Source organism: Neoarius graeffei, chromosome 12 (assembly GCF_027579695.1).
Source record: "Neoarius graeffei isolate fNeoGra1 chromosome 12, fNeoGra1.pri, whole genome shotgun sequence".
Classification (NCBI taxonomy): Eukaryota; Metazoa; Chordata; class Actinopteri; order Siluriformes; family Ariidae; genus Neoarius; species Neoarius graeffei.
In genome coordinates this window covers 76510826-76538458 of record NC_083580.1, presented here as the reverse complement: position 1 = coordinate 76538458, position 27633 = coordinate 76510826, and the positions used below count along the sequence as shown (strand labels likewise).

Genomic DNA, 27633 nt, shown 5'->3' with positions numbered 1-27633 from the left:
CAGCCCTGTGATGACCTGGCGACTTGTCCAGGGTGTACCCCGCCTTTCGCCCGTAGTCAGCTGGGATAGGCTCCAGCTTGCCTGCGACCCTGTAGAAGGATAAAGCGGCTAGAGATGATGAGATGAGATGAGATGAGATGAGACCAATTCTTGCGATTTTAATGCAAAATTTGTGTTTTGATACTTTAACAAATTTGTCTTGAAAACTTCCAGGTGAAATTGATTGAATGGTTGATTTTATTTAACAAATAATAAAACACTGTGTTGTTGTAAAGACCAGTTTACCCCATGTTGCATTCCTTGTGATTTAATAAGTACATGTTTTGTAGATTACTATGGAAGCCCATTTCCACCACTTGAAAAAAAACTGTCACATAATTATGAGATACTACATCATAATTATGACTTATTAGCCTCTATCCTAATAATGACTTTCTATTTCATAACAGTGAGAACATTTTCTGAAAATTATGACTTAATATCTCATTTTTATGAGAAACTTTCTCATACTTCATTATGAGAAGTTATATACTAGGTCATTATTACAATATTGGATCTCATAGTGAGATAGAAAGTCATAATTATGACAAAAGTGTCATTATTATGAGATATGGCTTATTATTATGGGAACTTGAGTCGTAATTATGACAATTTCTCATACGTTATTAAAAGTTATATGCTAGTTCATTATTATATGAGAGCCATAACTGAGATGAGATCTCATAGTGAGATAGAAAGTCATGATTATGAGAAAATTCTCATTATTATGAGATATGGGTTATTATTATGGGAAATTGAGTCATAATTATGAGAAACTTTCTAACGCTGAATTGCAAAATAAGTTATATACTAGGACATTATTATGAGATAGGATCTCATTACGAGATAGAAAGGCACAATTTGAATTAAGATCTCAGTGAGATTGAAGGTCATAATTATGAGAAAATGATCTCATTATTATGATATATTAAGTCATAATTATAAGAAATTTTCTTATATTTTATTACGAAGATAGAGCATGTCATAATTGTGAGATAATAAGTCATTATGATGAGATAGAAAGGCATAATTATAAGAAAATTATTTCATTATAAGATAAATATTATTATGCAAACTTCAGTCATAATTATGAGAAACTTTCTCATACTTCATTATGAGATAAGCTATATACTCAGTCATTATTATAAGATAAGATCTCTTATAGAGATAGAAAGTCATTATGAAGAAGAAGAACTTTATTCATCACACGAACACTTGTGAAATTCCTCTTTGCATTTCACTCATCTGAAGCAGTGAACACATATGTGCGAGCAATGAGCACACACACACACACACACACACACACACACACACACACACACCAGGGATGTAGCTGGGGGTGTCCTGGGGTGCCCGTGACCCCCCCCCCCCCTTTGTCGGACCATACATTTTTTTCAATAGCCGCATAAGAATATTAGAAAAGCGCCCACTGTAATTTTTCGAACATTTTTTTTAAAAACTAGATTGTCACCTCAGCCTCATTAGGGTTTCTATAACCTTGTATGGACTTCCTGTGGTTTGGACGTGAAAACCCAGTTCTGCACAAGCACAACACTAGAAAGCATGGTCAAGCTGCCAGTGTAGCTGCAGTCTTTTTAGTTGCGAATTACAAGTATTTCCTCGTGTTAATAATTCGCCATGTCAAAACAAGCGTAACTTTCCTCCTTTCGACGTGAAGAGAGGAAAGCAATTTATTATTTTTTTTCCATCAAAGTTGCATTTTGTGGCTTTGATGCTAAGTTTTAATGCTGTTTCTAGAACACAACATCAAGAAAACGTGGAAGAAACAGCAATAATGGAAGAGCTGGTTTCTAAGCTACCTAAAACTAGCAATGGTAATTATTTTTGTTACCTATTTTTCATAGTTCTATTCTACTACTAAGTCAATTTTTTTTAAGATGATAAAACAGACTCAAAACAAGATGCCTTCGGCAGACCAAGAAACACCGGCCCAAGCGGCAGTTGCCAGTGAGTGAGCTTGGTTTGCTTATGCTATGGTCGCTGTTGTTTGGTTTAGCCCAAAACATTAATACGGCCGGCGGCACGGTGGTGTAGTGGTTAGCACTGTCGCCTCACAGCAAGAAGGTCCAGGTTCGAGCCCCGTGGCTGGCGAGGGCCTTTCTGTGCGGAGTTTGCATGTTGTCCGCGTGGGTTTCCTCCAGGTGCTCCGGTTTCCCCCACAGTCCAAAGACATGCAGGTTAGGTTAACTGGTGACTCTAAATTGACCGTAGGTGTGAATGTGAGTGTGAATGGTTGTCTGTGTCTATGTGTCGGCCCTGTGATGACCTGGCGACTTGTCCAGGGTGTACCCCACCTTTCGCCCGTAGTCAGCTGGGATAGGCTCCAGCTTGCCTGCGACCCTGTAGAACAGGATAAAGCGGCTACAGATAATGAGATGAGATGAGATTAATACAGCCAGTAAGCTCAACCATTCTTTTTGGTCAATGTAGGCGTTCTTGATTTGCCAGATAAACCTGTTTGGCCTAATCATTGTCCGACATCTCAACAGCTCGCAACATGAGATGAAAGAATGATGCAAAGACGGTGTTATTTTCTCAAATGTATTTTTTCATTTACAAACCTGCTGGTATGTACTCAGGCTGCCAGTCAGTGTATGACCCCCGCCTTTGAAAAATCCTAGCTATGCCCTTGCATACCCAGAGCAGTGGAGTGTTGCTCAAGGAGACCTCAGCCCAAAGCTGCCCTTTGCTAACCGTACCTGTGACGGAGCTCGAACCCAAAACCTTCTTGCTGTGAGGTGACAGTGCTAACCACTGCCCAATTATTATGAGAAACTTTCTCATATTTTATTACTATGAGATAGCAAGTAAGTCATAATTGTGAGATAATGTCATTCTCATCTCATTATCTCTAGCCGCTTTATCCTGTCCTACAGGGTCGCAGGCGAGCTGGAGCCTATCCCAGCTGACTACGGGCGACAGGCGGGGTACACCCTGGACGAGTCGCCAGGTCATCACAGACAACCATTCACATTCACGGTCAATTTAGAGTCACCAGTTAACCTAACCTGCATGTCTTTGGACTGTGGGGGAAACCGGAGCACCCGGAGGAAACCCATGCGGACACGGGGAGAACATGCAAACTCCGCACAGAAAGGCCCTCGTCGGCCACGGGGCTCGAACCCGGACCTTCTTGCCGTGAGGTGACAGGGCTAACCACTGCCCAATTATTATGAGAAACTTTCTCATATTTTATTACTATGAGATAGCAAGTAAGTCATAATTGTGAGATAATGTCATTGTGATGAGAAATTAGAAAATTCTCATCATCTCATCTCATCTCATTATCTCTAGCCGCTTTATCCTGTTCTACAGGGTCGCAGGCGAGCTGGAGCCTATCCCAGCTGACTACGGGCGACAGGCGGGGTACACCCTGGACAAGTCGCCAGGTCATCACAGACAACCATTCACATTCACGGTCAATTTAGAGTCACCAGTTAACCTAACCTGCATGTCTTTGGACTGTGGGGGAAACCGGAGCACCCGGAGGAAACCCATGCGGACACGGGGAGAACATGCAAACTCCGCACAGAAAGGCCCTCGTCGGCCACGGGGCTCGAACCCAGGACCTTCTTGCTGTGAGGTGACAGGGCTAACCACTGCCCAATTATTATGAGAAACTTTCTCATATTTTATTACTATGAGATAGCAAGTATGTCATAATTGTGAGATAATGTCATTGTGATGAGAAATTAGAAAATTCTCATCATTATTATTATTATTATTATTATTATTATTATTATTATTATTATGGGAACTTGGGTCATAATTATGTGAAACCTTGTCATTATTATGGAGATTACACACAAGATGTAAATCGCAGATGGTGATGGTTGCCTGGAGACCACACCCCTTACCACCCCGGTTCACGCGCGCTTTGCCAGTCGAATGAATGCGCCGTAACGCGAGACCGAGTGCCGGTAAAACGGCGGATTGGAATAAGCGCGCCGGGGTTAAACAAACAAGCAAACAAATAAACAAACAAACAAATAAAAGCCCTTCGGCTTAGAGCCGGTGCCCGCGTCCCTGTGTCGCTCGGACCGTGGGGCTAGAGGAGGAGACGGGGGGATAAGGGGAGGAGGAGGAGGGACAGGATAATGAGCTATTCTTGTACCAGCGCAGGCAGCAGCCAGGACGCGTCGAGCTGTAATAAGAAGTGCGGCGGCGGCGCCGTTAATCCCGCCAGTCGCAGCGGCGGCACCGGACACGTCGATCCCAGTCCCGGAGACTCGAGCTCGAACCCTGAACCAGAGGAGGCCATGAAAGTCAAGAAGGGCTGCAACACCACGGACGTGGGAGTCCCCGTCACCACCGAGGAGGAACTGCTGGCCAACACCATCATCACCCCAGAGGATGTGCTGGGATTGCAGAAGATCACGGAAAGTAAGTGACGCGAATCTGCGTTTTTACCGGAGACTAGCACCGTCTGGGAGATATTTATTTATTTATTTATTTATTTATTTATGGTGTTCAGGCATCATAATGCTCACATGATCAAAACAAGCATGACATGCGTCATACAGGTACAACATGCATTATGACATCTCACTGACCATTATTACCTCTCTCCTGTCTTTCTCTCTCTGTGTGTGTGTGTGGGCACTTGAAAGCGACATCTCCTGAAGAATTACTGTATTTAGGATCTCTGCCATCCTTTCAGTGGAGTGTGTTGTCTACTCCGTGTCGCAAAGACAGATAGCTTGTTCAAACATCTCACCCTGTTTATCTTTTCCCAGATTTATCACGGACCACATGTTGCAGGTGAGATGAGAAATGCCATGGTTGATCATCAATGGAAGGAGTACAAATAACTTATATATGGTGTCACGGTGGTGTAGTGGTTAGCGCTGTCGCCTCACAGCAAGAAGGTTCTGGGTTCGAGCCCAGTGGCCGGCGAGGGCCTTTCTGTGTGGAGTTCGCATGTTGTCCCCGTGTCTGCGTGGGTTTCCTCTGAGTGCTCCGGTTTCCCTACAGTCCAAAGACATGCAGGTTAGGTTAACTGGTGGCTCTAAATTGAGCGTAGGTGTGAATGTGAGTGTGAATGGTTGTTTGTCCCAGTATCAGCCCTGCGATGACCTGGCGACTTGTCCAGGGTGTACCCTGCCTCTCGCCCATAGTCAGCTGGGATAGGCTCCAGCTTGCCTGCGACTCTGTAGAACAGGATAAGTGGCTACAGATAATGGATGGATGGATATATATATGTGTGTGTGTGTGTGTGTGTGTGTACACCGACCAGTCATAACATTATGACAACCTGCCAGTTGAAGAAGTGAAGACCATTGATTCTCTCATTACAGTGACACCTGTCAAGGGGTGGGATATATTAGTATTAGGCAGCAAGAAAGAGAACAGTCATTTCTTGAAGTTGATGTGTTGGAAGCAGGAAAAATGGGCAAGCGTAAGGAGTGACTTTGACAAGGGATAAATTGTGATGGCGAGATGACTGGGTCTGACTGAGCATCTCCAAAATGGCACATCTTCTTGGGTGTTCATGGTATGCAGTGGTTAGTACTGAACAAAAGTGGTCCAAAGGACAACCGGTGAACCGGCGACAGGGTCATGGGTGTCAAAGGCTCATTGATTCACAAGGAGCACGAAGGCTTGCCCATATGGTCCAATCCAGAAGAACAGAAGAGCTGAAACATAAAGGTGTCAGGATTCATCATCAGTTTGTGCTACAGTAGGGCTTCTGTTCTGGACCACATGAGCTCGCCTTCGCGCCCCATGCGAATCCTTCGACACCCATGACCCTGTCGCCAGTTCACCGGTTGTCTTTTGGATCCTTGGACCACTTTTGTTCGGTACTAACCACTGAATACCAGGAACACCAGACAAGATGTGCCATTTTGGAGATGTTCAGTCAGACCCAGTCATCTCACCATCACAATTTATCCCTCGTCAAAGTCGCTCCTTACACTTGCTAATTTTTCCTGCTTTCAACATATCAACTTCAAGAACTGACTGTTCTCTTGCTGCCTAATACTAATATATCCCACCCTTGATAGGTGCCACTGTAATGAACTAATCCGTGTTCTTCACCTGTCAGTGGTCATAATGTCATGTCTGATCAGTGTACATACAGTATATAATTACTAAATACAAGATTATTTCGAGATATTTTCAAGCTTGAATGTCTTGAAATAGGTCTAACAATCCTATATCTGGTTTATTGTAATCATATACTAATAGAAAATACTACTAGATTACTTCGACTATCTTCAAGACGTTTTCATGTGCAGTCTTCTTCTTCTTTTGCAATGCCTCAGCTACAAACACCTTAACCTTTGAAACTATCCAATACCCCATTCAGGATCCGTTTACCACAGATCAGTCTGTAGTCATAGCTTAGTCATGTGTTTAGTCATGCATTTTTATCATCCTGATGAGACGCAAGCAGAAGGATGAGCTATATTTAATCTTCAGATTGACAAACCGTGCTTAAGCATTGTTAGTTAACAGGCAGTAAATATGAGCTCTGTCATCATCATCATAAATCTCTCTATAAATAAACATCTCTGAACACAACATGCCTCTTAAGCTTTTATTACTGTGACAGAGCTTATCAGATTGATGGGGAAGATTCATAAGAGCAAAAGTCTGTCATTTTGAGTTATTTCCATTTCTGTCACTCGTAAAACCATCCTCCTTGTTTTCCACATCATTTGTGTGACAAGTGTGAGACCACAGACTCGAAATAAACACATTTCAAAACAAAGAACGCTCAAGTGCACACTGTGATCAAAGCAAAAATACCAAATACGAAGAAATTCATTCATGCAATTCAGGTAAATGTTTCTCCTTTTCATTCAAGTTATTGATCATAATATAATTCTTATCGTTTTAATTCTTATCATTTCAAGTCTCTGGTCTCAGGCATTTTGACCTTGCTGTATATTAGATTGCTACTTGTTGTACAAATTATATTGATAAATTTTAATTAATTTAGAAAGTATGCAAAGCAGAAGCAGGCTTAAATAAAAATCAAATTGGGATTTACTCAACAAACTACTTCACATATTTTGTCTGTTTTCCTTGTTGTAAGTCATTTATGATATACTGAATATTAGATTAGATTAGATTAGATTAGATTAGATTAGATTAGATAAAACTTTATTGATCCCTTTGGGAGGGTTCCCTCAGGGAAATTAAGATTCCAGCAGCATCATTACAGATAAACAGAGAAAAGAAATAGAGAAAACTTCTAGTTAAATTAAAATAAATTAAGTATTTATATATACAAATATAAAAGAATAAGATATGGGGAAGAGAGGAAGGGGGGAAAGGGGGGAGAAGTGGGGTTAGGGTAAGTGTGTGTGTGTGTGTGTGTGTGTGGGGGGGGGGGGGCAGGAAAGATATTGCACTTTATATTGCACATTATATTGCACATTGTCCGGTATTGCTTATTGTCAGGTTAGGCTACTGCTCCTTCCCGTCCTCTGTCCTCCTGTTACCCCTCCTCCCCCCCCCCCCCAGAGAGGAGTTGTACAGTCTGATGGTGTGAGGGACAAAGGAGTTTTTGAGTCTGTTCGTCCTGCACTTGGGAAGGAGCATTCTGTCACTGAACAGGCTCCTCTGGTTGCTGATGACGGTGTGCAGAGGGTGACTGGCATTGTCCATGATGTTCAATAGTTTGTCCATAGACCTCTTCTCTGCCACCGTCACCAGAGAGTCCAGCTTCATGCCGACCACAGAGCCGGCCCGCCTGATCAGTTTGTCCAGTCTGGATGTGTCCTTCTTGGTTGTGCTGCCCCCCCCAGCACACCACGGTGTAAAACAGGACACTGGCGACCACAGACTGATAGAACAGCCACAGTAGTTTCCTGCAGATGTTAAAGGACCGCAGCCTCCTAAGGAAGTATAGCCTGCTCTGTCCCTTCCTGTATAAGTGATTGGTGTTGCAAGTCCAGTCCAGCTTGCTGTCCAGCCACAGCCCGCGGTACTTGTAGGAATCCACAGCCTCCACCTCGACTCCCTCGAGCAGAACTGGTCATGACCTTTGTCTGGACCTCCCAAAGTCAATGACCAGCTCCTTGGTCTTCGAGGTGTTGAGCTGCAGATGGTTCCTGTTGCACCACACAGCAAAGTCCCTCACCAGGCTCCTATACTCTTCCTCTCTGTCATCACTGATATACCCAACGATGGCTGTGTCATTGGCAAACTTCTGAATGTGACACAGCTCCGAGTTGTAGCAGAAGTCCGCGGTGTACAGGGTGAAGAGAAGAGGGGCCAGCACCGTGCCCTGGGGTGCTCCGGTGCTGCTAATCACAGTGTCAGACGTGATGTCCTTCAGCCTGATGTACTGCGGCCTGTCAGTGAGGTAGCTGGAGATCCGGGTGACCAGGCAGGGGTCCACTCGCATCCTGTTCAGTTTGTCCTGAAGCAGTAGGGGCTGGATGGTGTTGAAGGCACTCGAGAAGTCCAAGAAGAGGATCCTCACTGTGCCATGAATATATCATAATTTATCTTATTTAAAAATCATGTTACTAAACTTAACTACAACCTCATTCCCAAAAAAGTTGGGATGTTGTATATAACGTAAATAAAAACAGAACACGATGATTTGCAAATCATGGAAATCCTATATTTCATTGAAAATAGTAAAAATACAACATATCAAATGTTGAAACTGAGAAATATTGTTTTTTGAAAAATATATGCTCATTTTGAATTTGATGTCAGCAACACGTTTCAGAAATGTTGGGACAGGGGCATGTTTACCACTGTTTTGCGTCACCTCTACTTTTAACAACACTGTAAACGTTTGGGAACTGAGGAGACCAGTTACTGTAGTTTTGAAAGAGAAAATGTTGTCCCATTCTTCATATTTTTCATTTCATAATGCACCAAATGTTTGCAATGGGAGACAGGTCTGGACTGCAGGGAGGCCAGTTTAGCACCTGGACTCTTTTTCTACAGAGCCATGCAGTTTTAATATGTGCAGAAAGCGGTTTAGCATTGTCTTGCTGAAAGAAGGAAGGCCTTACCTGAAAAAGGTTTTGTCTGGATGGCAGCACATTACTCTGAAACGTGTATATATCATTCAGCATTAATGATGCTTTCCCAGATGTACAAGCTACTCATGTCTTGTGCACTAATGCACCCTCATACCATTACAGATGTTGACTTTTGAACTCTGCACTGATAACAAGCCGGATGGTCCCTCTCCTCTTTAGCCTGGAGGAGGTGGTGTCCATGATTTCTAAAAAGAATTTCTACTTTTGATTCATTAGACCTCAGGATAATTTTCCACTTCGCCTCAGTCCATCGTAAAAGAGCTCGGGCCCAGAGAAGGTGGTGGTGTTTCTGGATATTGTTTATATCTGGTTTTAACTTGCATTTGTGGATGCAGTAATGAACTGTTTTTTACAGATGATGGTTTTCTGAAGTGTTCCTGAGCCCATACAGTGATTTCCACTATAGACACGTGTCTGCTTTTAATGCAGTGTCTCCTGAGGGCCTGAAGATCACAGGCATCCAATGTCAGTTTTCAGCCTTGTCTCTTGCATACAGAGATTTCTCCAGATTCTCTGAATCTTTTAATGATATTATGGATCATAGATGATATGATCCACAAATTCTTTGCAGTTTTACACTGAAGAACGTTATTCTTAAATTGTTGCACTGTTTGTCCACGCAGTTTTTCACAGAGCAGTGAACCCCTCGCCATCTTTACTTCTGAGAGACTCCGCCTCTCTGGGATGCTCTTTTTATACCCAATCATCTTACTGACCTGTTGCCAATTAACCAAATTAGTTTTGTTTGTTGTTGTTGTTTTTTTAGCATTACGCAACTTTTTCAATCTTTTGTTGTCCCTGTCCCAACTTTTCTGAAACATGTTACTGGTACCTAATTCATATTTTTCAAAAAACAATAAAAATTTCTCAATTTCAACATTTGATATGTTGTCTTTGGACTATTTTCAATGAAATATGGGGTTTCCATGATTTACAAATCATCGCATTCTGCTTTTATTTATAGTTTACACAGCGTCCCAACTTTTCTGGGCTGTAAATCAACTCAAATACAACAATATTAGTTTTCGAAGCTATAACTATTTTGTTTTTAATTTGTTTGCTTGTACTGGTTAATGAAATTATACTTTTATGTTCTTTTCGTGTATAATAACATCTAGTCATTTTCTAACCTATATGACTGAAGGAAATATCTGTGAGTAAAGCACAGATTGTCAGAAGTGGACAGTAACAGCGAGTTTGGCATGACAAAGCTGAAGCACAAGTCTCCAAAATGCACTCTTCAATGTCTCTTATCTTTAGAGACTTTATTTGCATTGTTTCTTTCTTTCTTCTTTTTTTTTAAGAAAAGCATCCATGGGGTATTGCATGTTCCTCTGCAATCTGTGCATTCATCCTGTGGAAGCTGGACTTGGTTTCAGATAGTGCAGCTTTCACGTGTCCACCATTTCTGTGGGAAAAGCCGTTGCAAATCTCACTCTGATCCTAAATATTACATTACAGACTGATTGTTAATTCAGAATGTTAAGGTCATCAGCATGTTCAAAGACAAGCATTTCATACAAAAACTTCACTCTCTAGCTATCGAGCAGGAATGCGTTACCGTACTTTGTCTGCTAATTTTCTATTTTCAGATAAACATTAACTGTGTTTAAACACCATGAAAGATAATGAACTAATTTCACATATTGTTGCCTTCAGTCACATTTCCTTACAAGTTATTTAAAGCAAAATGGATAATTAATTTGTTAAAGACTGAGGATTTGTTTTAAGTTTTTACAGTATATTAAAATAGCAGTTTAGCAGTAATTCACATGTTTACTGGGATAAACGTTAAAAACCTGATGTCACATGACTCACTTTGAACATCTCAATGGTTTGTAATAAGGTTGTAGGGTTGATCCGGCTTTTTCCATTTTTGATGCTATATCATATGCTTACAGCATAAATTACATCGATGGATTGTGCCGATGCGAGCGTCACTTGCCAAATAATGTCACTATCTTGCTCTTTTCATGCAAAAATAGTACACCTACATATGTGTCACGCCATGGGATTTTTGTACCAGATGCTCTGTTTACAGAATGCGTAGAAACAGTGTTGAAAAGCGCGCAATATTTTGCACCGTTTTCCCTGGCTGATCCAGTAACTATCAGCGAATAATCACCTCAATAGCACCCCCTACTGGATACATTTACCACTTTTAACATCCACGGGGGCGGCACGGTGGTGTAGTGGTTAGCGCTGTCACCTCACAGCAAGAAGGTCCGGGTTCGAGCCCCGTAGCCGGCGAGGGCCTTTCTGTGTGGAGTTTGCATGTTCTCCCCGTGTCCGCGTGGGTTTCCTCCAGGTGCTCCGGTTTCCCCCACAGTCCAAAGACATGCAGGTTAGGTTAACTGGCGACTCTAAATTGACCGTAGGTGTGAATGTGAGTGTGACTGGTTGTTTGTGTCTATGTGTCAGCCCTGTGATGACCTGGCGACTTGTCCAGGGTGTACCCCGCCTTTCGCCCGTAGTCAGCTGGGATAGGCTCCAGCTTGCCTGCGACCCTGTAGAAGGATAAAGCGGCTAGAGATAATGAGATGAGATGAGAACATCACCCACGATTGAAACAAGTATACATCTTCCTTCTGCCATAAACATCGCCGAATTACATTTTGATTTTTGTAGTGAAAATGCATCGATCGTGTGAGCACAGTTTTCGTGCAACATTCACTTGGCGGTGCTAATAGTTCACCACGTGTTTTCTTGACTTTCCGAGCAGCATTTTGTACTCTGTTGCTCAACAAATCTGGGAAATTCACCAGTAATCTACAGTCGACATTGTCTCCTGATGGATTCACAAGGTTCTGGATCGTCTGGAGTCAGTGCCTGGAAAATGGACCATTTTTGAGTTGTGCACACAAGATTTCATGTCAGATTTACAGTAACTTCCCTTGGTCCAATTTCACTTTGGGTTGTACAGTATTTCCTGCATATGGAGGCTTGGTAGTTTAATGCAGCAGGTAGAACTCAACATCCATAATACGAGCATCTGGTTTGAAAATCTGGTGGACTGACACATATATAAAAGCAGTAAAAGCAAATGACTTTTTTTTAATGCTAATGATGATGTTAACTAGCTAATGCTCTTGTTCACAGGCGATTTATTAAAAAACAGACCTTGTATTTTGCAAAGAATCTCCTTTTCAATCCATTAAATAACAATTAAATCTTGTAATATGATTAGACATAATTTATATGCCATGTGCGCTTCAATTCCGTTGAGATAAAACAGTCAGAATTTGGCATTTATCTTCTCTTAGAATCCAAGTTCATTGACTGTTTTCATCACAAGCGTCGACTGCATGATACAGCAGGAATCTTGTATTTTATAGCTATTTCTAGCGAGAAGCCATGGCAAGTATCTTGTATCCAAGTCTCCACAGTTATTTCACTACCAATAAATATCAGCATAAAATGAGCCACAAGGGAAAAAAACCCACAAAACCCAGAAAAAGTTTCTGGTGCGCACCTGAGAGAAGCCTGAACTCTATAAATATGATGAAGCGTTTCTGACAGGAGAACGGTCGCACTGAGGGATATATGCAAGAATGCGAAATGTACCAGAAGATATCGTAAATCAACTAACGAACAATGTGTGTATCAGATACTTTCAAAACATTTTTTACACATGTCCCTTTAGGGGCTCCATAGTCATTTAAAAAATTACACAAGATTTGTTTGTACTGTATGTCATTAAGGTTTGATGACTGGATTTGATTTGATTGGATATAGCAACATGACACTTAACCACGGTTCTTCAATGGCTGATGATGCTGCATCACAGGGAAGAGGAACAGACCAATCAGAGAAAAGCTCTAAGAAGAAGTCTTTATTTTGTCACATGTAGACAGTGAAATTCTTCCTCTGCATTTAACAAATCTGACGTAGTGAAAACACACACACACACACACACACACACACACACACACACACACACACAGAGCAGTGGGCAGCTGTGCTACAGCACCCAGGGGTTAGGTGCCTTATTCAAGGGCACTTCAGTCATGGATACAGAGGGAGGGGAAAGTGCTGTTCATTCACTCCCCCCACATTTTTCCTGCCAGTCCAGGGAATCAAACAGGTGATCCTTTGGGCCTGAGGCTGCTTCGCTAACCTTTAGGCCATGGCTTCCCCCCTTAGGCCATAACTGCCCCCCTTTAGGCCATAACTGCCCCTCTTTCGGCCATGACTGCCCCCCTTTAGGCCACGGTTGCCCTCTTTTATGCCATGGCTTCCCCCCTTTAGGCCATTGCTTCCCCCCTTTGGCCATGACTGCCCCCCTTTAGGCCATGGCTGCCCCCATTTAGGCCATGGTTGCCCCACTTTAGGCCATGACTGCCCCCATTTAGGCCATGGTTACCCCCCCCTTAAGCCATGACTTCCCCTCTTTAGGCCATGACTGCCCCCCTTTAGGCCATGGCTGCCCCTCTTTAGGCCATGGCTGCCCCCATTTAGGCCACGGTTGCCCTCCTTTAGGGCCTCTGCATGCTCTTGCGACAAGGCTTTCGCAGATAGCTTTTTGCAGACAGTTGTAATTTATCGTTGAGCGGGGAGTAATAGGCGTGCGCGATGTTATTCACTGCCACAATGCAAGGGGGCGCGAAGTCGCGAAATCGCTAGGAGTAGTTGGTGGGTGTGGTTAGTGGAGTGTTTATCCTCCAGTTACTTATAATGACTAGAACTGGAGTCGTATAGATGTGCGTACTTCCTCACTTCCTCGATCAACCGCTCTTCGTGCTGCTCCATCTTTGCTCGTGTTTTTAAAAATGGCGGTCGTGAAAACAAACCAAACTGGGAAAGTAGGGAAGCGGAAGTGCATGTACAGCGGATGTAGAGTGGACCAATCAGAGCCCTCTTGTCTGCGACGCTGTCTGCGAGGCTTCTGCGGTGGTCACAATTTTTGGGAGGTGCGTGCAGAGCATCTGCGAAGGGGGGGGCTACGCTGCGTTGTCAGCATAAATTGGCCTTTAGGCCATTGCTTCCCCCCTTAGGCCATAACTGCCCCCCTTTAGGCCATGGTTGCCCCCCTTTAAGCCATAACTGCCCTCCTTTAGGTCATTGCTTCCCCCCTTAGGCCATAACTGCCCCCCTTTAGACCATAGCTGCCCCTCTTTAGGCCATGGTTGCCCTCCTTTAGGTCATGGCTTCCCCCCTTAGGCCATGGCTTCCCCCCTTAGGCCATGGTTGCCCTTATCAGCCCTTTTCCTCATACATGAGCTCATAAATGGCTGTGATTGGCTAGTGCCACTGTGACTGACAGGGGGGAAAAAAAGAATATGTCCTTCCCATCCAGAGAGTGCAACCAACCAGTTTTGCTTTCAAGAGTCCTGGATACGAATGTCTGTAGCATTAACAGGATTTGAACTTTTAATCCATCACAATGTGCTGAACATTTTGTCTGTTGTAGGCTGTTGCACAACCTCATGGTCAGTGAGTACGGTCTAAGATGAGAAGCCAGGTGCATATGAAATTAATCATCTCTATACTGACTGATGCATTCAGTTTTTAATGGTTGGACTGATTACTGTCCATCACTGAGAGACAAAATATTGTTTATCTCCATCAACTTTGTTGGAGGAGGTTATGTTTTCACTGCTGTTTGTTTTCCTGTTCCCGATTTAACTCAAAAAGTAGTGAACAGATTCTGATGAAATTTTGGTGGAAAGGTGAACCATGGGCCAAGGAACAACTGATGAGATTTTGATGCAAATCCAGATATGTACAGTATGCGGAGCCAGGATTTTTTTTCTCTTTTCCCAACATAACTCAAAACATAGTGAACGGATTTGGATGAAACTTGGTGGACAGCTTTAGAATTATCCAAGATTCAAGTGATTTGATTTTGATGTTGATAGTATGTGTCTTGATGGAGATACGCATTCTACCAAGTGCCCTTGTAGTCTGTTTATAAGATAAAGTAATATCTTGGTTATCCTTGAAATAAAGTAATTGCATCTTCCTACAGCATTTTTCTTCACAAACCAAATGCAGGAAAACACATCGAACAATCAAGTTTAGTTAATTTAGTGAACAAGATTTTAAATATTCTAATTCCACGCACCCAAATTTCTCCTCAGTTCAGATTTCCTATTTCAAACAGATATTTTTTAGTAACAGATAAGGATGAAAGTGTACAACCTGCACCTTCATGTATATATTTTTAGAAACACTGCTTTATAAGCCCCTTAGCTACACATGTTAAATCCCTGAGGCATCTTTCCGGAGTTTACTATGGTAACAGCGTGTGCTGGTTGAAGTGAAGCAAGTCACGCTCTCTCTCACACACACTTAATGAGCTTCTCTGGGTGACCTGGGGCCCTGGACAGCCGTCGTTTCCTGTATTAGTTATAAAGCAGCACAACTGCATTTAAACTTGAACAAAGCAGCAATTAGGATCGGCTGAAGTCAATTTAACCGTTATTATCCGTGTCTTTCTTGGGCTTTAAAAAGGTTACACAGCCTGTTCTCTGTTCTCATCTTTAATAGGATACACTGCTGGAAATTCGAGATTGTTTCGTTGTTACACGACAATACAGGACTCATTTAATGCTCTGAGAAATGTATCAGGATTTACTTGAGACATCCATGGAAGTCCTGAAGAGCAGTTATTGAAGTGAACGTATAAATTTATATTCTGGAGATCATTAAAGAGTAAATATTAAAACCAGTCAGATCTTCTGATGCACTGAAATCACATTTTAATCCTGATGCTAAATCATGATGAAAGTAAGCAGTGATGTGTGCATGAGAAGATGGCTGAATTGTTTTTGTTCTGAGATGTGTTTCATTTGATTTATTTCGGTGTTTGGACATTCATCAACTTCAGCACATGATTTATTATTTCCCTCTGACAGCACATCCTGTCATGTTTTATTCCTGTTACTGTATAGCACAGCAGTTTGTTAACACTAACGCTTTTTAGTTTATTAAAGAATGACAAGTAATACTTTTTAACTCTGTATAGCAAACTGGAGATTTCTACAATCCCGATTCCAAAAAAGTTGGGACAAAGTACAAATTGTAAATAAAAACGGAATGCAATGATGTGGAAGTTTCAAAATTCCATATTTTATTCAGAATAGAACATAGATGACATATCAAATGTTTAAACTGAGAAAATGTATCATTTAAAGAGAAAAATTAGGTGATTTTAAATTTCATGACAACAACACATCTCAAAAAAGTCGGGACAAGGCCATGTTTCCCACTGTGAGACATCCCCTTTTCTCTTTACAACAGTCTGTAAACGTCTGGGGACTGAGGAGACAAGTTGCTCAAGTTTAGGGATAGGAATGTTAACCCATTCTTGTTTAATGTAGGATTCTAGTTGCTCAACTGTCTTAGGTCTTTTTTGTCGTATCTTCCGTTTTATGATGCGCCAAATGTTTTCTGTGGGCGAAAGATCTGGACTGCAGACTGGCCAGTTCAGTACCCGGACCCTTCTTCTACGCAGCCATGATGCTGTAATTGATGTAGTATGCGGTTTGGCATTGTCATGTTGGAAAATGCAAGGTCTTCCCTGAAAGAGACGTCATCTGGATGGGAGCATATGTTGCTCTAGAACCTGGATATACCTTTCAGCATTGATGGTGTCTTTCCAGATGTGTAAGCTGCCCATGCCACACGCACTAATGCAACCCCATACCATCAGAGATGCAGGCTTCTGAACTGAGCGCTGATAACAACTTGGGTCGTCCTTCTCCTCTTTAGTCCGAATGACACGACATCCCTGATTTCCATAAAGAACTTCAAATTTTGATTCGTCTGACCGCAGAACAGTTTTCCACTTTGCCACAGTCCATTTTAAATGAGTCTTGGCCCAGAGAAGACGTCTGCGCTTCTGGATCACGTTTAGATACAGCTTCTTCTTTGAACTATAGAGTTTTAGCTGGCGATGGCGGATGGCACGGTGAATTGTGTTCACAGGTAATGTTCTCTGGAAATATTCCTGAGCCCATTTTGTGATTTCCAATACAGAAGCATGCCTGTATGTGATGCAGTGCCGTCTAAGGGCCCGAAGATCACGGGCGCCCAGTATGGTTTTCTGGCCTTGACCCTTACACACAGAGATTCTTCCAGATTCTCTGAATCTTTTGATGATATTATGCACTGTAGATGATGATATGTTCAAACTCTTTGTAATTTTACACTGTCGAACTCCTTTCTGATATTGCTCCACTATTTGTCAGCGCAGAATTAGGGGGATTGGTGATCCTCTTCCCATCTTTACTTCTGAGAGCCGCTGCCACTCCAAGACGCTCTTTTTATACTCAGTCATGTTAATGACCTATTGCCAATTGACCTAATGAGTTGCAAATTGGTCCTCCAGCTGTTCCTTTTTTGTACCTTTAACTTTTACAGCCTCTTATTGCCCCTGTCCCAACTTTTTTGAGATGTGTTGCTGTCATGAAATTTCAAATGAGCCAATATTTGGCATGAAATTTCAAAATGTCTCACTTTCGACATTTGATATGTTGTCTATGTTCTATTGTGAATACAATATCAATTTTTGAGGTTTGTAAATTATTGCATTCTGTTTTTATTTACAATTTGTACTTTGTCCCAACTTTTTTGGAATCGGGGTTGTAAAAGCGCACACAACGTTTGATCTTTCCAATCTCTAAATGTCTGATATTGAGGAGTCTGAGCCCACTGTAGCGTCAGAGTTCTGTTCTTGGCTGACAGGAGCTACTGTCATAGCATATCCACCTCAAGAGTTGATGTGTTGTCCGTTCTGAGATGCTTTTCTGCTTACCACATTTATAAAGTGTGGTTATTAGCTCATCTGGCCGACAGGTGATGAGCTTATGCCATTATCTGTGGTCCGTCATCTGTCCGTTGTCGTCCACATTTCACAAAAATCACTTCTTCTCTCTCAGTTCTTCACTGATTTTTATTCCTTTTGGCAGGAAGGTGGGTCTGCCTGGGGTGCATATAGCTTCTACACAAATTTGCATAATTGCAGTTAATAATGAAGATATGGAGTGATTAAGCCCTAATGAGCAGTTTCCACACAAATCGCTTCTTCTCCCTCAATTCTTCACCGACTTTTATTCTTTCTGGCATGAAGGTAGGGGGGCGGCACGGTGGTGCAGTGGTTAGCGCTGTCACCTCACAGCAAGAAGGTCCGGGTTTGAGCCCCGTGGCCGGCGAGGGCCTTTCTGTGCGGAGTTTGCATGTTCTCCCCGTGTCCGCGTGGGTTTCCTCCGGGTGCTCCGGTTTCCCCCACAGTCCAAAGACATGCAGGTTAGGTTAACTGGTGACTCTAAATTGACCGTAGGTATGAATGTGAGTGTGAATGGTTGTCTGTGTCTATGTGTCAGCCCTGTGATGACCTGGCGACTTGTCCAGGGTGTACCCCGCCTCTCGCCCGTAGTCAGCTGGGATAGACTCTAGCTTGCCTGCGACCCTGTAGAACAGGATAAAGCGGCTAGAGATGAGATGAAGGTAGGGGTACCTAGGGTGCGTATAACTTCTGCCCAGATTCACTTAATTACAATTATTAATGAAGTTATGGACTAATTAAGCCTTAATTCAACAGCAGTTCAACAAAAAAGGTCAATTACTCACAATTTTGGATTCTTTCTGGCAAATAGGTCGGTATTCCTAGGGTGTATATGGCTTCTATATATACAGTAGCTTGTATATAGTGTATATAGTGTGCAACATTTATTGCGCAAGGTGGCCCACTTTAGATCGTTCCTTCTAGACTAGATGGGGCCGGAGTGAACTATGCCGTCATTGACTGTCTTGTTTAAGCTACTTTAACCTGAGTCCTGTCAACTCAAACCAGTCTGGCTTTTCTCATCTGACCTCTTTCGTTAGGTTTCCTCCTGCTGAAATATATGTTTTTTTGTTTTTCATCCCATTCTGTCTAAACTCTAGAGATGTTTTTTGTGAAAATTTCAGGAGATCAACAGTTTCTGAAACACTCAATCCAACAACAATACCAAACATCACCAAGATCATATTTTTCCTCATTCTGGTGGATGAAGATAAGTCTAAAGGAAGTCTTAATGAAAGCAGTGCATGTTGATATCAGGATACTAAATATTTTCTTGTATATTTAACAGTTATTCCATGAAATCGAGTCATACATGAGCTGATAGCTGACGAGGCGCGTAGCACAGAGATTGAGTGGAATAACTGTTTTAATCTATCCATATTCACTGGATTTTGAGAAACAGAGCATTTTTATTTTATTTTTTGCAAATTTGATCAATGAAAACTTTATACAAAACGTACAACAAAATCAGTTCTGCTTAGAACGTAAACAAACTGGTGAAATGACAGCAGCAATTTGTAAAAAAATGCAATAATAATAATTCTTGAAAATAAAAACATATGTTCTTACCATCAAATACTTTTATTCCATATTTTGTTGCTTTTTTCTGGTTTTGTTTTCAAGTAGAGTTTTTATTTTGTCCTCGGTTGGTTCAGCAACATGCTCCGCCATTTTGTTTTTCTCTACTCATGGTATATGAGCTGATATCCTAGTACTAGAGTAGCCAATCAGAGCGCGCGATTGCTTATATCCAATAATAGACGATGTATTTGTAGTAGATCAGATATTTGAGCCTGATGTAATAGTTCAGTGATCTGGTGGTATCAGTAGTAATTTGATATTTAAAATGCATTTTAACTTCATGTTGAGAATTATTCATGACTCGCTTTTTGTTTTTCTATTGCGCACTAACAGATGTTTATCAAATCATATACCAGTTCAGACATGATGCTGAGTTTCGATATTGATCTTAGCTCCTCCATTAACACACACTCCATCAGAAACAGTGTATCACTTCTGCATTATTAGTAAACCGACTTCATGCGTCAGCGCTTCATATTCAACCAACTGCTGTTCCACAGTTTACAGTGTGTATCATGTTTCTTTGTCCTGAACAGGAATAAATGGTTTCTTTCCCAGCGTCTGAATGTCGGGAACAGGATTGATGTCTCGTCCCTTTTCCTCTGTGAAGCTCAGCAACCATGAATGCGTTGTACTGAGTGACATTTCCCGTCTCTGAGCTACTAATTCATGCAGTCAGCATTAGAGAGGATGCACAAGAAGGTCAGAGGATATTCAATGAGATCATCACATTTTAGCGCTGCAGATGCTGTTTCTGGGAATTACATCATCCAGGAGGGTTTGAAAGATAGCTCTGTTAAACACGTCTTAATGGTCACAAATAAAAATATGCATTGTTTTTATGAAGGGGGCATGCTGTGGAAAAATGTTTCTTTGTTGTTGTTGAAATAAGATATGTCGATGTGACTTGGGGATGTACTGGACTTTTCAAAGTAGACCTTCCCAGTCTGTAATGGTTTTAGAAAGGAACTATGTAGAGAGAACAGGCCAGTTACAAAAGCGCATGCTTGTTATGTAGAATCTCCTCTCATTATTAGCTCATCCAGCTGGAGACCAGGCTGAATGAGCTTATACAATCACACGTCGTCCGTCGTCGTCCGTCCACAATTTACAAAAATTGCTACTCCTCCTACAGGAGTGATCAGATTTTGATCAAACTCACATACAATGTTCTCCAGGTGGGTGTGCATAAAAGTTGTCAAGATGGTGGCGCCACCTGTCATAGTTATGATTTTATGGGCGTCTGAAATTTTGGGGTGACTCATCATATTAAACGCTAGTCTTTGTAAACTGCTGGGATGTTTTCACTGAAACTCACCCAGAAGACTCTCAAGACATATTCCAACTAGAAAAGCACTTGGAGAGCGCAGACCTCCGTCAAGAATCCTTTAAAAAAATCCGGGATCCAGAAGGTGATCCGGATCACCGCCAAAATGTAATAGATTGTTACTTGTGCCCAGTCACACCTCTGGAAAAAATTTCAGAGCAATCCGTTCATAACTTTTTCCGTAATGTTGCTAACAGACAAACCAACCAACAAACAAACCAACGCTACCGACAACATAACCTCCTTGGCGGAGGTAACAAGAATTGTTCACCAAGTGGCGCCACCTACCATAGATGAGGCTACAGGGGAGTCATGTGCAATTTCATGAAAATTGCTACTCCTCCCACAGGAGTGATCAGAATTTGAGCAAACTCCTATGGAATGTTCCCCATGTTGGTATGGATAAAAGTTATCAAGACAGTGGTGCCAGCTGTCATATTTAACATTTTATGGGCGTTTGAACATTTTGGGTGACTCGTCACACCAAACACTACTGTTCGTAAACTTGACTGGTCTTGAAATAAAATCCCGAGTCCTCTACGTCTGAGACCGAGACAAGACCGAGTAAAAATGTGGTCAATTATGAGATGAGACAGAGAGTTTCAGAAAGTAGTCTTGAGACCGAGCTCGAGTACTATAACACTCTCTCTCTCAAACACTCTCCGAATGCACACCTTCTAACCAATCAGATTCCAGCATTCAAACACACTGTGGTATAATTATCATAATCATTATTATTCTATCCTCATTCACTGGATATGAGCAATCACATGCTCTGATTGGCTATTCAATGTTCAAACGCCCATAAAATGTTAAATATGACAGCTGGCACCACTGTCTTGATAACTTTTATCCCCTGTAGCCAGGCTATCAGCTCATATACTGTGAGTAGAGAAAAACAAAATGGCGGCGCGTGTTGCTGAACCAACCGAGGATGAAATAAAAACTCTACTTGAAAACAAAACCCAAAAAATACAAAAAAAGCAACAAAATATGGAATGAAAGTTTTTGATGGTAAGAACGTATTTTTTTTCAAGAATTATTATTATTGCATTTTTCACAAATTGCTCCTGTCATTTTGCTGGTTTGTTTATATTCTAAGTGGAAATGATTTTGTCGGACGTTTTGTATAAAGTTTTTATTTATCGAATTTGCAAAAAATAAAAATAAAAATGCTCTGTTTGTCAAAATCCAGTAAATGTGGATAGAATAAAACAGTTATTCCACTCAATCTCGTCGTGCATGGCTTATAGCCAACTCGGTGCCACACGTCTCGTCGGCTATCAGCTCATGTACGACTCGATTTTGTGGAATAACTGTTAAATATATTACTTTAGCCCTGTTTAGAATGCAATAAAATACCTGTTATATGCTAAAACTAATGCAGCAGGATGACTACTGATTAACCCGCTCAAGTTCTTTTTACCACTTCTTACATTTGTCATACTCATTGATAGACAATTTATTACATTAAAATTCAATCATAATATTGTTGCATAAGTGATCACACAAAGTGCAAGGCATTCCACCCTGAAAGCAGCAATATTCCCAGGTCATCAATGTGGCAATGTTTCTGTTTTACTGTCATAGCAACTCACGAGCCACTTCCATTTAATTCACTTCAATTGCATTCGTATGGCGGCGCTTCTAACAATAGACCTTATCAAAGAAATCTGATTGTAGACTTGGATCTCTAATGAACAAGAGATGAGGGTATGAAAGAAAATCTCCCTGAGATGACACAAGAAACAAACGGTGAGAGGAACCAGACAACAGAGCCGAAACCCAGTTGAGGGTAAAATATTGTGAGAGGACGCATGCAGGAATGATTCACTTCCTGTTCATTCATTTCACACATTTAATCATCGGTTGTTTTGTAATTGGGAATTTAATATTCTGTACATCATATTACACAGGCAGCACGGTGGTGTAGTGGTTAGCACTGTCGCCTCACAGCAAGAAGGTTCTGGGTTCAAGCCCAGTGGCCGATGGAGGCCTTTCTGTGTGAAGTTTGCACGTTCTCCCCATGTCTGCGTGGGTTTCCTCCACAGTCCAAAGACATGCAGGTTCGGCTAATTGGTAGCTCTAAATTGACCATAGGTGTGAATGGTTGTTTGTCTCTATGTGTCAGCCCTGCGATGATCTGGCGACTTGTCCAGGGTGTACCCCGCCTTTCGCCCGTAGTCAGCTGGGATAGGCTCCAGCTTGCCCGTGACCCTGCACAGGATAAGTGGTTACAGATAATGGATGGATAAGATTACATGTTTTACATAATAGGACACATTTGTTTTTTCTCACTACAACCAGACAGAATTCACTTACATCTTTCTGATGTTGTTTCTCCCATTTTTCTTTTGTACACTCGCAACGCTTCAGGTGCGTCAATGTTCATTGGTCGCAGCATATCGCCCCCTTGCACTGACGTCACATTTATGTTAGCAACCGTTGCTACCCTTGTCCTGGGGAACAAGCGAGCTTTGTTTACATACTGAAGACAAGCGGTAGTGAAAATGTCAGAAGTCTGTAGTTCAAAGAAAACTACAGCTAAAAAAAACTTCACTGCCAGATTACTTGGATAATCTAAGTCAAAAAGAAGCAAAGGATAGATATACGTGGAAATTAGAGTTTATGATTGGTGTGATGATGTAGATTTGTGGCCTAGCATTATGTACATAGATGTTGGAATGTACCTTCTCATTGCATTTTCTCTATTTTAATTAAAAAACAACTTATCATTTGCTGGAAGAGAAGAGCAGGGAGGATTGAGAATCAAGCAGCTGTGATACGAATGCTAATTCTTGTAGCGTCCTAGCAACCATCACAAAGACACATACAAAAAGCCCAAAAATTCCTCCTTACCCAGCCAAAAACGATACAGGATTTATTTTGTAGTGTCCTGATCCACAGATCTTTAACCCGGCCACATATAAAAATTGTACTCCTCCATGCTCTTCCAGGTTTTCATCTGTTTGTCCGTGTAGAACGATGTCTGCAGGACCAGGTAGGTTGAGACGTCAGGCAACTCAAAGAATGGATCATAGATGCTAAAGAAGGTAACTGGACTTGCTTGAAATCCTTGAAGACGTTTCACCTCTCATCCGAAAGACTTCTTCAGTTCTGTCTGACTAGTGAGGAGCTCCAGGTATTTATCCTCTTGTGGACCAAAAACAACCCTAAAGAGAGTCGTTGAGGTCACATGGGTCGTTGACACTCTCAGCCATGCTGTAGGTTGTTAGGATCACTGGAGCCCAGGTGGGAACGGTGTTAGCAGCCTAGAGGGTCATTAGGGTGATCTGTGGGTCGTGGCTCTCTCTGTCATCATGTGAGACATTGAAGTTAGCTGAATCTTGGCTGATAAGTGGTGTCTCAGGCTACATCCACACGACAACGGCAACGAGATGTTATTTAAAAATATATCGCGTCCAAATGGGCAACAATCAGTAAAATATCAGGTCCATATGGCAACGCAACGCTTGCTGAAAACGATGCAATACACATGCCACACCTCTAGGGGTGCTGTAAGACGGTCCCTTCGGAGACACCAGAACAATAGAAGTAAGGACGCATGCGCATAAACTATTATGCGCGAGACTTCATATTAGCCACAAAGTCAGGAAAATCTGTTCGTAAAATTACATTATAATGACCAAATACAATGAAAAGTATTTTTCCAGTCTCACCTGTGAAAGGTAATCCCATGTGATCTCGTTTGGACGGCAAACCTGTTGGTACAGTTAAACGCAGCTAATCTTTATTCTCCGCTTTGACCTATCCAATATGGCAGCGAGGATGACGTCTACGCGGAAGGCGGCGTCTTTAATGGTCCGGAATAAATTGAATGCTACACGTTGATGGATTAATTTATTGTTTCTCACCTGTGAAAGGTAATCCCATGTGATCTCGTTTGGACGGTAAACCTGTTGGTACAGTTAAACGCAGCACATGAATTTTTATTCTCCGCTTTGACCTATCCAATATGGCGGCGAGGATGACGTATGATTCTACGCGGAAGGCGGCGTCTTTAATGGTCCGGAATAAATTGAATGCTACACGTTGATGGATTAATTTGCTCTTCTACGCCCTTTTTGAGGAATGTATTGTAGGACTTAAACCAACATCTGAAGAGGTGAGATCGCTCCTTTTTTTCCCTATTTTTGCTGGCGGGATTGACTCTGCCCTAAGGGCAGAGTCTCTCTCTCTCTCTCTCTCTCTCTCTCTCTCTCTCACTTTGCACCATTACACAATAAATATTCACAGTGAAAATATTTTGTAAGCGCGTTTCATGAACCAAGTTATAGGATTTGTTGACAACTCGCATTGAGTTCGTTACACTTCTACCCGGCGTGAAGCACATGTGGTTGTGACGTCATCGTAAACAAATCCGTTCTACTCATCCAGACGACTTCACAACGGCAACGTTGCCAGATCTTTCCACTCTGGAACCCGTTCTCAAAAAGATTGCGTTTTGGGCACCCAAAACGCCGGTGCCATGTGGACGCCAGGCCTAAACGATAAGCAATTGTATCGGGGTCACCTAAATCCGTTGCCGTGTGGACAGGGCCTCAGACTACCTCCTCTGTTCACTGATGGTCATTCAAGGATCTATCCCACTGCAATGAGCAACTTTCTGAAGGTATCTTGACTGTGCATTGGCCTCTAAACTGCGAGAATAAACTGTGGAGATGGTTTCACTAGCAATTTACATAACGGCGGCCAAATCAGTTTGCCTGACCACCACTTCATTCACCGGAAGTAACTCGCAAGCAAAAGTCATGTGATAGAATACAACCTATTGTATTTCAGGTTAATCACTTGCAAAAAATGACTGAAAAACTTTTAACTCCGTGGATTGTCAGTGGAAAAAAAAACAGCAAGATCGTAGCCACACATTGCGATTGTATGGCAGGCCTTGGAGAGAGCTGTTCTCATATCGCATCACTGTTGTGGGCTCAAAGCTGGAGTGAAACAAAGGGATTCCCTGACAGTTACAGATAAAAAGGCGTACTGGGTTCTTTCTACTGCTGTAAAAAAATCTCCTACTCCCAGATCAGAGATATTTCCTTTCTAAAGAAATGCCAGGGTGGCACGGTGGTGTAGTGGTTAGCACTGTTGCCTCGCAGCAAGAAGGTTCTGGGTCTGAGCCCAGTAGTTGATGGGGGCCTTTCTGTGTGGAGTTTGTATGTTCTCCCCATGTCTGTGTGAGTTTGCTCCGAGTGTTCCGGTTTCCCCCACAGTCCAAAGACATGCAGGTTAGGTTAATTGGTGGCTCAAAATTGATCATAGATGTGAGCATGAATGGTTGTTTGTCTCTATGTGTTAGCCCTGTGATGATTTCGCGACTTGTCCAGGGTGTACCCCACCTCTCGCCCATAGTCAGCTGTGATAGGCTCCAGCTTGCCTGCGACCCTACACAGGATAAGTGGTTATGGATAATGGATGGAAGAAATTCCCAAGTCCAGTTCGTAAGCCACAATCAGAAGTTTGAGACAAAGTTCCAGGGAGATGGTCTCATCTCATCTCATCTCATCTCATTATCTCATCTCATTATCTCTAGCCGCTTTATCCTTCTACAGGATCGCAGGCAAGCTGGAGCCTATCCCAGCTGACTACGGGCGAAAGGCGGGGTACACCCTGGACAAGTCGCCAGGTCATCGCAGGGCTGACACATAGACACAGACAACCATTCACACTCACATTCACACCTACAGTCAATTTAGAGTCACCAGTTAACCTAACCTGCATGTCTTTGGACTGTGGGGGAAACCGGAGCACCCGGAGGAAATCCACGCGGACACGGGGAGAACATGCAAACTCCGCACAGAAAGGCCCTCGCCGGCCCCGGGGCTCGAACCCAGGACCTTCTTGCTGTGAGGCGACAGCGCTAACCAGTACACCACCGTGCCGCCCCCCAGGGAGATGGTAATACCTTTTATCTTTTTTCTATTTGAATGACTGGAACCAAAAACAGCACAAAAATGAACCATATTTAAGACAGATTAAGCCTTGCTTACAGGAAAGGTGGTGTCTGGTTGTCCCCCAGGAGAAACTGTCACATGATGTGTGATGTCACACACAAGGGGTCTATAAGGAAATACAGTATATTGGCTCTATTCTTGAAATCAGATTGCATTGAGAAATGAATCGAGATCTCGCATTTACATACGATGTTTTGTAAATAATTTTGTAAAGTAATGCAGGGATGGTTTTGCAGGGCTAGTTTCTAGGACCAGTTGAAATAAAACACATTGCCTGTATAACGCAGTGTCTATGACGTGTTGGTGCTGCACAGAGCTGAGGTTATAATTCTACATTGCCTTAACTTGTTTTGCTTGGCCTTCATCATTGTATTTATTCCTGGAAGCTGAGCAGGTGGTTCCTCCATTTCTGTCGCTGCCATTTACACCCTCGCTCTATCCTCTGATTAGATGGATTTGCTCCCATCGCTAAACCAGATTAGAGCCGTTGAGCTCCAAAGGACTGGAATATATTCCTGGTGTCGCTTTATTTTCTAAAGACCAAAAATGGCTGACATGGCTGTCTCCGTGTTCTGTGTTACTTTTTTTTTTTAATTATCCACCATTTCTATATGCGGTGCATGAAGTGTTCATGACAAGAAATTTAGGAAGCATTGCTTTCATTTTGAAAACATTTTATACTGCATTTGATTTTAATGCTATTATGACAGCAAGTTTTTTGCATATTTGTAGTCTAGATATATAAAAACAGAAAAAAAGGTAATATACAGTACAATGTACCTGTGAGCTGTCCTAGTGGTTAGCATGTCTGGCCCTTGACAAGGTGATTGTGAGTTCTACTCATGGTCAGGTCATACCAAACATCAATGTAAAAATGGCACCTCATGC

General features: G+C 42.2%; 1 protein-coding gene across 1 annotated transcript in view; it reads left to right on the top strand.

Annotated features, from left to right (window-relative positions):
* Positions 1–4157: 4157 nt before the first annotated feature.
* The window catches only part of unc119b (unc-119 homolog b (C. elegans)), a 55483-nt gene continuing 32007 nt past the window's right edge, over positions 4158–27633 (top strand). The window contains exon 1 of the mRNA XM_060935240.1: positions 4158–4443. Within this exon, the coding sequence (XP_060791223.1) occupies positions 4158–4443 (286 nt within the window). The remainder of the gene's footprint in view (positions 4444–27633) is intronic.